This window comes from Camelus dromedarius, chromosome 9, assembly GCF_036321535.1.
Source record: "Camelus dromedarius isolate mCamDro1 chromosome 9, mCamDro1.pat, whole genome shotgun sequence".
In the NCBI taxonomy this organism is placed as follows: domain Eukaryota; kingdom Metazoa; phylum Chordata; class Mammalia; order Artiodactyla; family Camelidae; genus Camelus; species Camelus dromedarius.
Window position 1 is genome coordinate 43884504 of NC_087444.1, and position 12994 is coordinate 43897497.

The 12994-nt window shown below is 47.5% G+C and overlaps 1 protein-coding gene across 1 annotated transcript in view; it reads left to right on the forward strand.

Moving 5' to 3' along the window:
• Positions 1 to 12698, forward strand: part of CNGB1 (cyclic nucleotide gated channel subunit beta 1) — a 61407-nt gene extending 48709 nt beyond the window's left edge. Inside the window, exons 28-31 of the mRNA XM_031458357.2 lie at positions 1602 to 1720; positions 1982 to 2128; positions 8056 to 8272; positions 10858 to 12698. Coding sequence (XP_031314217.2) covers positions 1602 to 1720; positions 1982 to 2128; positions 8056 to 8272; positions 10858 to 11247 — 873 coding nt within the window. The 3' untranslated portion in view covers positions 11248 to 12698. The remainder of the gene's footprint in view (positions 1 to 1601; positions 1721 to 1981; positions 2129 to 8055; positions 8273 to 10857) is intronic.
• The last annotated feature ends 296 nt before the right edge of the window (positions 12699 to 12994 follow it).

The following is a 12994-nucleotide window of genomic DNA, read 5'->3' on the forward strand; positions in this document are numbered from 1 at the left end:
CCCTCATGGGGTGGTTGTGAGAATTGAAAAAGGTGTGCCTGCGAAGTCTGGTCCTGTGGCTGGCACAGAGCTGGTGCCATTGCCGTTGCTGTCATCCTCAAGGGTAATGTAGACTTTAATTTCCAGGAGGAAAAGTGAATCAGATTGTTGGGGAGTTTGCCGTGGGAGCTGCAGGGAGCACTTGGTGAACATGTGTGAATGGCGCCCTCTGCTGTCAGGTTTTGCTCTGTGACAGTCTTGCTGACACAACCCCCCAAGGCCAGCCCTGAACTACCCTGGGCTGGTTAATGAGATGAGGGTGAGCTCTTTCCACCCCTCACACTTTGGCCCTGTGTCAAACCGGACACTGAAACAGAGAAACAAAATTTCCTTCCTTTTTGTTAAGAAGACCCTGCATGTGTGAAATGTCCAGGAAACATTGGTCAAATGAATCAGAAGTGTAAGCCACTTACCTGTCCTTGGTCTCTCTCCCTTTAAATGGGCCAAGTGTGAGGTAGCGGGCCAGGGCACAGCCCGTGAGGGCACGAGGATTGGACGGTGCATGGCAGACCCAGTATTTCTGATTGTAGTCGGAAGCAAGCTATTCCTTCACGCATTCATTCATTTGGTTTAATTTGGGATTAAGACCCTTGTATCAGTCTGCTAGAGCAGCCATGACAAAGTACCAAGAATGGAATGGCTTAAACAACAGAAGCGTATTGTCTGACAGTTCTGGAGGCCGAAAGTCCAAGATCAAGGTGTCGGAGGGGGAGGTTCCTTTTGAGACAGCGAGAGAAGGATCTGCTCCAGGCTTCTCTCCTTGGCTTGTAGATAACTGTCTTCTCCCTGTGTCTTCACACTGTCTTCCCTCTATGACTGTCTCTGTCCCCAAATGTCCCTTTTATAAGGACACCAGTCATACTGGATTAGGGGCGTGTCACTCAACTCCAGTATGACCTCATCTTCACTTAGCTAATTACATCTGCAATGACCCTATCTCCAAATACAGTCACACTCTGAGGAGCTGGGGGTTAGGAGTCCAACACATGAATTTGGGGGAGTGGGGCACAGTTCAACTCGTAACAACCATGAACTCTGGAACTAGAACCCCTGGATTTAAATCCCAGCTCTGCCTTGGCCTAGCTTTGTAAATTTGGGCAAAGAATCCCTACCTCAGAGGGCTGTTAAGGATTAAGCAGGCTCAGTCGCGCAGAGCACTTAGAACAGTGCCGGGCAGATATGGGGGAGGCATAGGTGTCAGCTTATTGTATGAACCACTGTGAACCTTTCATGCCTCTGGCTCTCCATCCCAGCACATAATTGAGAATTTGCCAAATAGCATCACACCTGCACTTCCTTGTCTAGTGCTTTCCTCTCCATCACACCACTCACTCCCCACTGTAATGCTGTCAGGCAGGCAGGCCATCTTCCCAGTCCACAGATGGAGAGACTGAGGCCCCAGAGGGGAAATGACTGTCCCCACACTATACACCAAAGTTGGTGTCAGGGCTGAACCCCAGCCTGGGTTCCTCCGTGCTGTACCACCAGCCTCCGGCCCCAGCCCCACTGCTTTGGGTCGCCTTTGTGTGATGACAGAGGGACTCCCCCCTTCTCTGTTTCAGGGGGAGATAGGCCGGGAGATGTACATCATCCAGGCGGGACAGGTGCAGGTCTTGGGTGGCCCAGATGGGAAGGCTGTGCTGGTGACGCTGAAAGCTGGATCTGTGTTTGGAGAAATAAGGTCAGAGAGGGGTGACATGAGGGGACTTGGTCAACGGCTGGGGGAAGGGGGTGGCCAGTGGGTAGGACCACGTCCTCTAGGGCCCTTTGGTAGAAACTGCTGTGGATATGGCCCCGTACCTGCTGACACGTGCAGGTGGGCCCAGCTCTCACCTGCGTGAGGCCATCATTGTGCTCCAGGCCGGGGGTTGGAAATGAAGATATTAGTGTGATCCAGACTGCAGCCTCTGAAGGGTCTGACCTCCCTCCCTCTCTGCCCCAGCTTGCTGGCTGTTGGGGGCGGGAACCGGCGCACAGCTAACGTGGTGGCCCACGGGTTTACCAACCTCTTCATTCTGGATAAGAAGGACTTGAATGAAATTTTGGTGCATTACCCCGAGTCTCAGAAGTTGCTCCGGAAGAAGGCCAGGTATTTTTTTTTTTAATTAAAAAAAAATCTATGTATACTTTAGTGTGCATTTCTTAAGGACTAAGACTTTTTCTTACACAACTGTAGTAGCTTGCTTCAAATCAGGAAGTTCAATATTGAAACAATGCTGTTATCTCAGCCCTAATCCATAGTCAAATTTTGTTAATTGTCCCAACAGTGTCTTTTACAGTTTTCTTTTCTTCTTCCTGGATCCCATGTTGTAAGACATTGCCCAATGACTTTGGTCTCTCTCCATCAGGGATTGAAGTGCCTCTCCTTTCCCCTCTGTTTAATGATTTTGACGTCTCTGAATAGGTTCTGCGTTTTGGGCAGGAATTGCTCATAAGTGATGTGTCCTTCTCAGTGCCGTGATGCTGCTTTCTCCCAGTACTGATGATGTTGGTTAAAGTTTCTGTACCCTAAAGTTATGATTTTTCTTTGAAATTAATGAGTACTGAGTGGGGAGTCACTTTGAGATGACGTAGACTTCCTGTTCCTCGTCTAACTTTAACTCACTACTTTCAGCATCCACTGAAGGTTCCTTGCAATGATTGCCACAATGGTTGCAAATGGTCGTTTTCTAACTCCATCATGGCTTCTACATTTATTAGCTAGCATTCTACTGTAACAAGAGCTTTCTTTTCTTTCTCACTTGTCCATTCATTTATCTATTTGTAACAGTATGAATTTGCTTTATTCCATGGATATCCTGTTACAGTCATTATTTTGATGCCTAAATTGTTCCAGATTGGCCACTGGGTGCCTCCTCAGGCTGGCTGTAGTGAATCTTTGTTACATCCCCCATCATATTTTAGCACCTGCTTGTTTATAGGCACACTAAGGAGTCCTGGACTCACCTAGTCCTTTCCCTGCCACATTCCCGGAAATGGCCATTTCTCCAAGCGGGCTTGATTCCTTTTAGAGGGGAATGGTTTTTAGAAACCAGGATCTGAGTACTAAGTGGTTTCATTGCTAGTGGGGTGCTATTAGGCCTCCACAGTGGACAGAGCTGGGAAATATACCCACATATACACCTGTCTGTAGAAATGCAAATATATATACATGTGTGTGTATATATATATATATATATATTGCACATACAGGTACAGATATCTCAGCATGTACTTCTTGGTCTGTGTCTATCTGCATCTCTATACATCTCTATCTCTATTTCCACCTAGCTAGCAATTTCAATCCAGCATCACAGAGTTCATTCTAATCTTTTTTTCCATATTTGTATATTCTCTAACACTGAAAAATTTGACTCCCTTTATCCTTATTACATTTATTCACTTATTCAGTCCTACAAGATAGAGAAAGCAGGACCAGAATGCCTGTCCCTTACTGCTGGGAAGAAGGACTCCTTCCAAGTAGAAAGCAGTTCTTTGTGCCTTTGGCCTGAGTGCCTCTGATGGAGGTGTTGTGCTCAAAGTTATGTGGATTAGTTCTGTTTTCCTCCCTTTAGTGTGGTGGTTCTGTTCATTTGATACACAGTGAGGTTCACACGTTTTGGTTTGCATCCATTTTAGGGTTTCCCCCACCCTGATCCTTGTTGATTTTTTGTGTTTTGAATGTGTAGAACATTAACATGGCAGAATGTTACAAAACAGCGCGCTCAGAGAAGCGGCCAGACTCTCCCCCAACCTCCGTTGCCACCCACCCTCTGTAGGAATCCAAACTCAGTAGTTCCACTTTTTTCTTCTTGTGTTTCCTTTTGCAAAAATAGGCAGCTCCATGAACATTTTCTTATTTCCCTTTCTGTCTGACACGAAGGGTAGCATACTGTAGATTCTCTTTTGCACTTGGCTTTTTTTCACACAACAATAAATCCTGAAGAACATTCTCTGTCTGTACACAGACAGCTTCCTCATTCCTTTTGACAAACTGCAGAGCATTCCTATGAGTGGGCACTTAGGCTATTTTCAGTATTTTTCAATGATAAATAGTACTGCAGTGAATAACCTTGTGTGTCTTTATGTTGTGTTGTTGGGGAGTGGAAAAGCAGGTTTTTGCTTTCAGACCCTTAGACCAGGTTTCAAATTGAGTGATGAAGGCAGTACGTTGTGGTAGGAAACGCATAATAGGCTTGGAAGGCTGATAGGGCTCAAATCTGGTCCATGCTAGGTACTGGCTGTGTGACCTTGGGTAAGTTACTTACCTTTTCTGGTCTCAGTTTCTCCACTGTAAAATAAGGATTGTGGAGATGATTAAGTAAAATACTGTTGTGTCTCCAGCAGAGGGCCCGGCACATGGAGCGCTCAATAACTATAAATAATAATTGTTCCTTTTTATCCATTAAGTTCTCTCTATAATTTTTCCATGGATAAAAGGATGAAGCCTTTTTAATTCACCTATCTGCTGGATAGCCCTTGCCTTTATCACAAATTCTTATTTTCTATTTCAGTCACCATAAATAAACTGACAGAGAATGGTCATGATAAAGGGAACAAACTCACCAACATTCATTCACAATAATTTATTGAGCATATAGTTCAAGGCCCTGGGGACACAGCAGGGAATAAAGCAGCTTACCTCCTAGTTGGGGAGACCAACAGTGGAGAACTGAATGTGTCAGCTGGGGATAAAGGCCATAAGGAAACGTAAAGTCACAGAAGGGAGATTTGTGAGCTCAGTTGGTCAGGAAAAGTCATCCTGGGGAAGTGGCATTTCAGAGAACTGCACAGAGTGAAGAAGTGAGCTGGGGAACTGCCTGCAGGGAAAAGCATTCCAGCATGTGCAAAGGCCCCTTGGAGGCACGGACTCAGTATACCCTCAGACCAGCAATCAAACGAGCATAGCTTGAATGGGATGGGAGATGTGGAAGGGATAAGATTGGGTAGGACTTTGTAGGTGAGCCTTGCAATGGCTTTGACTTTTACCCTGAGGGAGATGGGAGCTATGCAGGATTTATACTGAGGAGTGACTTACTGTGACTTAGGTTTTTACTGGATCCTTTTGGCAGCCCCTAGGTGAGTGGATGTAGCCCCAATGTTAGAGTATAGCACACACAAGGCGCTGTTTTAGTCGTAACCCCAAAAATCAGTACTCAAGGGCTTACGTGGACATTTGCAGATGTGCACAGATCAGCGAAAATTTTGAGTCCCCCGAAGTGCACATTCCCTGCTAAAGTTGAAAAAGGTGACCCGCTGCCTTCTTGTTTCGGCTCATATTATAAACAAGTACTTTTTTTTTGTGGTCCACTCTGGACCACATGATTCACATTTTTGTGATTTTTATTGGTGATTTTGCTATTAAAATGGCCCTGGGGGTAGTGCTAAAGTGCTGTCTGTGTTCCTACGTTCAGGCCTGGGTTAGAGAGCCAGAAGTTAGTTCTAAATGAATCAATGGTTTATATTAAATAAGATGTCTTTAAACAGAAACACACACAAGACCAGACTATGGAGCGATCAGGTGATGAAAATGTGTTGAGAGGCTCACAGGAACGGAATCCTGTATTCCCCTCAGAAGCGATGGGTCAGTAGTCACTAACTCAGTGTTTGCAGGGACTTTATAGAATTTAACTACCATGGATAATGAGAACTGATGGTTTATGGCTGAGAATGGGCACCAGGTTCCCCTCACCTTCCTTCCTCCCCCCTGCAAGGGGAGATCTGCTCAGAAAAGCCATGCTTATCGCTGTCATCCCGTTCCTGTGGCTGGGTTAGGTGTGGGTTTGGCAAATCAACTAGGATCCCTCAGAGGCTCGCTCCTGACCATGCCTACAGTGTCCTGGCGTGAGGCAGCCAGGGGAAGGAGGGGGCCGATGGGCCTTGAAGTCCAGAGGGGACCGTGGCACGATTCATCAGAGGCTAGTTCTCTGGACAGGCAAGCTTGCGGAGAGAGGCAGGGGATCATGGACGAGCTCAGCCCATCCAAGGAGAGATGGGTGTGAGACCCACAGGGCCTGGTGCTGTCTGAGTTGCTGGGAGCCACATGTGGGATTCTGTCCAAGCTCCCCACTTTACAGACGGGGGAGTGGGCTGAGGCCCCAAAGAAGTAAGATGCTTGGCTCTGACTTTGCCGTTCCAAGAAATGAGGCAGAGAGGTCTCAGGCATGCCACTCTCTCCAGGGGTGAATTATACAGTCATTATAGTGAAGTGCGTGTCATCTGAAAATGAGGATAAATGTTCTTAATCTGGAAATGTCCCAGAGCTGGCTCGATGTTTCAAAACAGAGACAGCCATTAGCAATCAGCAAAGGTCCCGTAGATAGTTCTTTCGTGTCATTTGAGTACCACGCCGAGCCTTCCCGCAGACTAGAGTGCTGTGAATTATGGACTCAAATAACACAGGTGACAGAGCCGGTCCTGTAAAAGGCTTCTGATGAATTATCATGTTTATGGTCTCCTGGGGGAGCCTCAGTTAGAAAACGCAAGTCTTGGGCAATTAATATCAATATGCACAATTTAAATCCGTTGCCTCTGATTAGATAAGCAGCCAGTAATGGCCTCATTTTTAAACAAACAAATTTTGCTGGAACCCTGATGTATGAATTTGCCAATTAGTTGTCTAGGCCCACTAGACTGCAGGCAAAACTCATTTGTTCTTGAGCCAGACCACTCATCACATATTTGTAACATGAACAATCCCTTATAAAAGGCTGAGGCTCTCTTTGATGGAAAATTCTCCCCTTATTTAGAGAATCAGGGTGGTATATTGCAGTTAGATCTGGGTTGTAACTCTGTCTCTGCCACTTCCTAGCAAATTTGGCTGCCACTCTTCCCATTCTGAGCCTCAGTTTCCCCAACTGTCAGTAGAATAATCCCAGCCCTTTCCATGTCACAGAGTATTGTCAGCGTCCAAGAAAATAATGACTACAATGCTGTTTAGTAATCAATAAGACCTGGGGCGTTGGAGTCAAAAGCATGGGTTTGAATTCCAGCTCTGCCACTTCCTAGCTGTGTGGCCTTAAGAAAGTTACTCACTTCCATAACCTCATTTGAAACAAGGGAGAATAATAGGACTACCTGTGAGGATGATGTGAGACTACAGGACAAGTGTACATCACTTACCTACTGCTGCATAACAATGTTACCACAAGTTGAGTCACTTAAAACCACAATATTTATTATCTCCGTTTCTGTGGGTCAGAAGTCAGGGGGATGGCTTGGGTGAGTCCACTACAAGGCAGTAATCAAGGTGTTGGCCAGTGCTGGGTCTCATCTCAAGCCTTGACTGGGGAAGGATCTGCTTCCAAGGTCCCATGGTTGTAGAACTGGGGGCCTCAGTTCCTTGCTAGTTGTTGGCTGGTGGCTCCCCTCAGGTTCTTGCCATGTGGGCCTCTGCCAAAGTGGCTGATCGCTTCATCTCCCAGCAAGGGAGAGAGTCTCCTTGTAAGACAGACCACAATCCTATGTGACACATTCACAAAAGTGACATTCACTCACCCTTGCTGTACTACATTGGTTGAAAGCAAGTCATGTGTCCCACCACCCTCAAGGGGAGGGAGACACACAGAGGTGTGAACACCAGGAAAAGGATCACAGGGGGTCACCAAAGAATGACTGCCTGTAAAGGACTGAGCACAGGGTCTGATGAATCCAGACACTCAGTAAGTGTTAACAGTAGTGATGGTGATGATGGTAAAATGACACGCAAAAGAAGGAGAAGCAAAAAGCTTGGGCTCTCTTTCACCTGGGCATCCTATTTCTGATTCCATATATTAAAGTCTCCTTCATTTCCTGTGTGACCTCAGAAAAGTTACTCAGCCCCTCTGAGCCTCATTTATAAGGTGCCGACAGTAAGACCCACATAACTTCCATTGTTCTGATTATTCAGTGAGATGTGACACCTCAAGCAGTGCCATGCTGGGCTCAGAAAAGCTCAAAAACCGTTAGCTAAAACAACCGTCATCACACAATTCAGCGAAAGGGCTCTGCCAGAACCGGAGCTTGCCAGTGATGTTAGCGGACGCTGCTTTCTTTCAGGCGAATGCTGAGAAATAACAACAAGCCCAAGGAGAAGAGCGTGCTCATCCTTCCTCCGAGGGCGGGCACCCCCAAGCTCTTCAGTGCTGCCCTGGCTGCAGCAGGAAGGATGGGTGCCAAGGGGGCCAAAGGCGGCAAGCTTGCCCACCTCAGGGCTCGACTCAAGGAGCTGGCTGTGCTGGAGGCAGCTGCACGACAGCAGCGGTTGCTGGAACAGGTAATGTCGTTGGAGACCTAGCCACCTGGTCTGTCTCAGCCACGTGCCAGAAAGAAGGCTGAGGGGCCCACACACTGAATTTTAGGGAATATTTTTTCTTCTTTGAATCAGTCAGGACTCATTTGGTTGTGAGTGACAGAAATACAAGCGACAGTGCACATTTAAATTAACTTGAGAAAATAGGGAATTTATTGGGGTAAGTCACTGAAAAGTTCAGGCAAGGCTGGATCTAAAAGTCCAAATGATGCCAACTGGATGAGTTCTGCCATTCTGTCATCTCTGCTTCCCTCAGGATGGCCCCAATCCCAGGCAGGCTTTAAGATGACATCCCCCAAGATTACATCCTCCTGGTTGAGCAGCTCCCACAGAAAGTACCTCTTTCCCAGTAGTTCCAGCAAAAAGTCCCAGGGCTCATAGTCATTGGACAGAATTGGGTCATGTGTCAATTCCTGAGCCATTCAGTGTGGTGCTCTGGGCAGACTGGCGCATATGCCCATCCCTGGACTGAGAGTTGGGTGTGGGGCAGAGAGGGCGTTCCCCCAAATGGAAGTCCGGGTGCTGTTGTGGAGGTAGGAGCAGTGGGAGTTGGGCAGGGATGTCTGTTACCAGACGACAGTGATGTTCTCATATTTAATGTTGTGTCTGTGACAATTTAACAGATTTGAAAGGAGAAGCCAAGGCAACAGGCATGGTGCTGGCTGTTCCCGCCCCCATAAATCTAAAGGGAATTTTAAAATTAGTTCTGGGGCTTTTTTCTGTGACTAATGCCAAGAATGCCAATTAGAATGATTGTGCTAATTATGGTTGTTCACGACTGCCCTTTAGGGAGGCTGCTGGGAAAGGGAGGATGGGGTTAGGCAGGAGCTCAGTGGCAGGGAGGGACAGCAGTGTCTGCATGACAGAATCCAATCCAGCCTGGTATCACAGCCCAGGGGACCCGTCCATTGGCCATTTGACAGCAGGTGTCTGGGGAGTGACACCAAAGTCACTTGGGGTTCTAAGACATTCTCCAGACTAGCCACAGACATGATTGGCTCACAAACTGTCAAGGGCAGGGTTCAGCTGGCAAGTTGGGGTCTTTAGTGCTGACTAGGGTCTGGGGCTCAGTGGACATGAGCTCCAAGAGTGTTCTCAGGACAGTGAAAGGTTTTATCTGAAATGGGGTTTGTTGCTTGTAAGTGTTAGCTCTTCACCCAGGCAGCTTGGAGATGTGAATTAAATTTGCATGCATGTTCTCATAAAAGGCAATTTTAGAACAGCCAGGGCAGAATGACAGAGTGCAAGGAGCTCTTAAGTAGCAGTCTAAGTACACAGGTCCAATCCTGGCTCTGTCACTGCCAGCCCTGTGACCTGGGAGAAGCTCCTCTAGGACCCTCTGGGACCCAGATTACTCATGGCTGCCACATTGGGTGCAGAATATCTTGAATACCTTTTATAAAAGCATTTTAAACCTGGTGAAGCACTTGACCAACCTCCTGTTGATCCTTCTGGTTCCACTCATAGCGAGATGCTTCGGGATGATCCCATAATGGGTACCATCTGGTCATCCTGCCCTGGAAGTGTGTTGTCAGAGTCTAGGGTGGAACATGCACACCAAAACATGCAGAAACACCAAGACAGAGGGGACGGCAGGTCCCCAGAGCTGCCTTGGGTTCTAGGGGGGTCTTGGCTCCCCGACTCCCACCCAGTTCCCTTCCTTCAACCCCCTATGACTTGAGCAAACATCAGGGGGGTCTCTATTCCTGATAAACATGCTGACTGCTCTCAGTTTAAACTCGACCACCACCTCAAGTGCATCTTGGTAGCTGTGGACCATCAGGCCTCCTCCTCTGGGGGCTGCTCCCTCCTGCTTCCTCCCATGCAGAGATGGGGTCGGACAGAGCAGGAAGGGCCATGGGAATCCACAAAGGCTTGGGTTTTCACCCAGTTCCCTAACTGTACCCACAGAAACCCCATCCACGGGAACCCTGCAAGCTGGAGGCTAGAGGTAACCACCAAGTCCCCAAATACAGGGGCTCAGCTCAGCCCAATGCCAGTGGCACCCAGACTGTTCCTCCCCTGGGGGGTCTCAACCTTTGAGACTTTCTGGAAAAGCGGCCAGGCCACAGCTGCGTTTGCACTCATCAGTCTTTACCTTATTTGCTTAGAGTTTTTCTCCTTCACCTGGGAGCACCCATTTCTGGTAACTGGGGCAGGCAAGGCAGACCGGCTGGGCTTTGCAGAGGCCTTGGTGGCTGTCCCTCCTGGTCACAGTCTCTCTTCCCTCAACAGCTCAGTGACCAATGCCAGGGCTCTGCCTTTAAACAGGCAACTTCATTCGACTTCCAGCCCTGCAACTCAGCAGAGACCTAAAAAATCCCAAAGACTTTTCACCAAATCCAACCAGGACTTTTAATCCTTAAACTTCCCCATAATATATTGTTTCTACTAAATAACCCTGATGCAGCTCTGCCCAACCCAGCCATTCCATTTCACCCACTGCACTCTACTATCTTCCTCCTCGGGGGTCTGAAAAGGGGGGGACTGGGTGTCCTAGACCCCTCCAAGACCCCTGTGCCTCACTAGTCACTCTTTCTGGATTCCAGGCCAAGAGCTCTGAAGACCCCACGGGAGAAGGGGGCTCGGTCGCTCCAGAACAGCCTGCACCCTTGGACCCTCCAGCCCTGCGCTCTCCACCACCTGCCCCCCAGAGGAGGCCTGACAGAGATGAGGAGGGGGCAGCCCAGCCCGAGGAGCACTCAGTGCGGATCTGCATGAGCCAGGGTCTGGACCCCAGCGAGCAGGTCCTGTCAGTGGAGATCCCAGAGGAGGAGAAGGAGGAGAAGAAGGAGAAGGAGGAGGAGAAAGAGGAGGAGGAGAAGGAGGAAAAGAAGGAGGAGGAGGAGAATAAGGAGGAGGAGGAGGAGGAGAAGGAGGAGGAGAAGGAGGAGGAGGAGAAGGAGGAGGAGAAGGAGGAGGAGGTGAAGGAGGAATGAGCTGGCCAACAGCGCCCAGGCACAGGCAGGTGCATGCGCCCTGCACACCCCCTCGCGACCTCGTAACCCCTGCCCCTCATGCTCCCCCGCCCCCAGGCCTAGCTCTGATCTGCAGCAGTGACCTCAGTCACTCTCAGTTAACCGCTCGCTCAGCCAGGGTTCCTGCCTTGACATCAGCTTCTCCCCGGGGCTGGTCTTGAAATCAGCAGACTTCCCAGTGTTTGTGCCCCAAAGTTCCCACTGTGAGTAGAGAACCCTACCTCCCCCCGCCTGTTATTATTTTTCAGAACAAAATATTTTACTATGGGGCTTCAACACATGGGAAGCCTCGTGGGAGAAGTAAGCAGTCGTTGAATTTGGGGTTTTCCCTTGGCTTTGTCTCCCCATTCCTGGCAGAAAGAAAGGCAGTTATGCTGTTTCTTTGACTAAGTGGGAATTACAGCACGTCTGACCCCTGGCCCCATGCTGTTTTTCTTTGCTGGGCTGTCACGTTAAGGCTGTGATGCTCCTTAGGACAGTTAGCACTTATCTTCCTCAGAGTGTATTCAGTTCCCAGTGATGCTGTTATCCCAGGATAGATAAAATGGAAATGGCTTACTGGCAAGGGGCTGTGAGCGTTTCTGAGCATCCCCTCTGCCAGTCACCCAATCCTCCTCAGCAGGGATTAATCTATCACTTGCTCTGGACACCCTTGCTGTAGAGATGATGCTAGCAACTTCGATTAAGCCTGAAAGGTGAAATCTCATGGCTGACACCACTGAAGTTCCTGAGGTTTCTCCAGATCAAGTTGTGTTGCTTTTATGATTTTCAAAAAAAAAAAAAGGAAAAAGAGTCATTCAGTCAAATGAATATTCACGGAGATTATATTTGCATACTGAATAGCTCTTGGGGGAATGAGTGACTGAAAACAAAAACTAGTATTGGGCTATTTGTTTCCATCAGCAACGGTTCACACCAAAGACCCAGCATTCTAATGGGTTCTGCTCATTTCAAATAAAATCACAGGAACCTTGTGAACTACTGAAGGAGCCTTTGAAGGCTGGCAAAAGTGTGTTTTTATCCAGCAAACTAAAAGCAGAACCTTCATTTCCCCTGTGAAAAGAAGTAAACAATATGCGAATTCTCAGGCTGGTCTAAGCATTTCCAAATACCAGGGTAACAAATTCATCTAGTCAATGACATATCATGTGATCTGAGTAATCATTATATTGAATATAGTGATGGGCAATTTATGTTACCCTTTTTAAAAGCTTTTATTAATTCACTTTTAAAAGTAATAACATATTTACATGTGTACAGAAGGTTAGCCAGTAAAAATTCTCCCTCCTACCCCAGATGCCCAACCTCCCTGCTCCCCTTCCTGGAAGCAACCACTATTATCAGTTTCTTGTTTATTCTTTCATAGATTTTTTTAAGCTTATACAAGGAAATAGGTAAATTCATTCTTGTTTCCTCCCCCCCCCCCCCCATAATTGGTAACCTTCTAGAACCGCCGTTATTTTCCACTTGATTTATTTTGGAGATTGATCCCTATCAGCACATAAAGGGTCTGCTTATTTTTTCATGACTGCAGTCTAGTCCTTTGTATGGATGTACTGTAACGTTTAACCACCCTCCCATTGATGAGCATTTTCAGTCTTACGCTGTGAAAAATAATACTGCAATTAAAAAATCTTATACAGAGGTCATTTCACTGGTAAACACTGTTTTTAAATAAGGGAAGTCTGGAGGTTTTGGCTAATTTTTT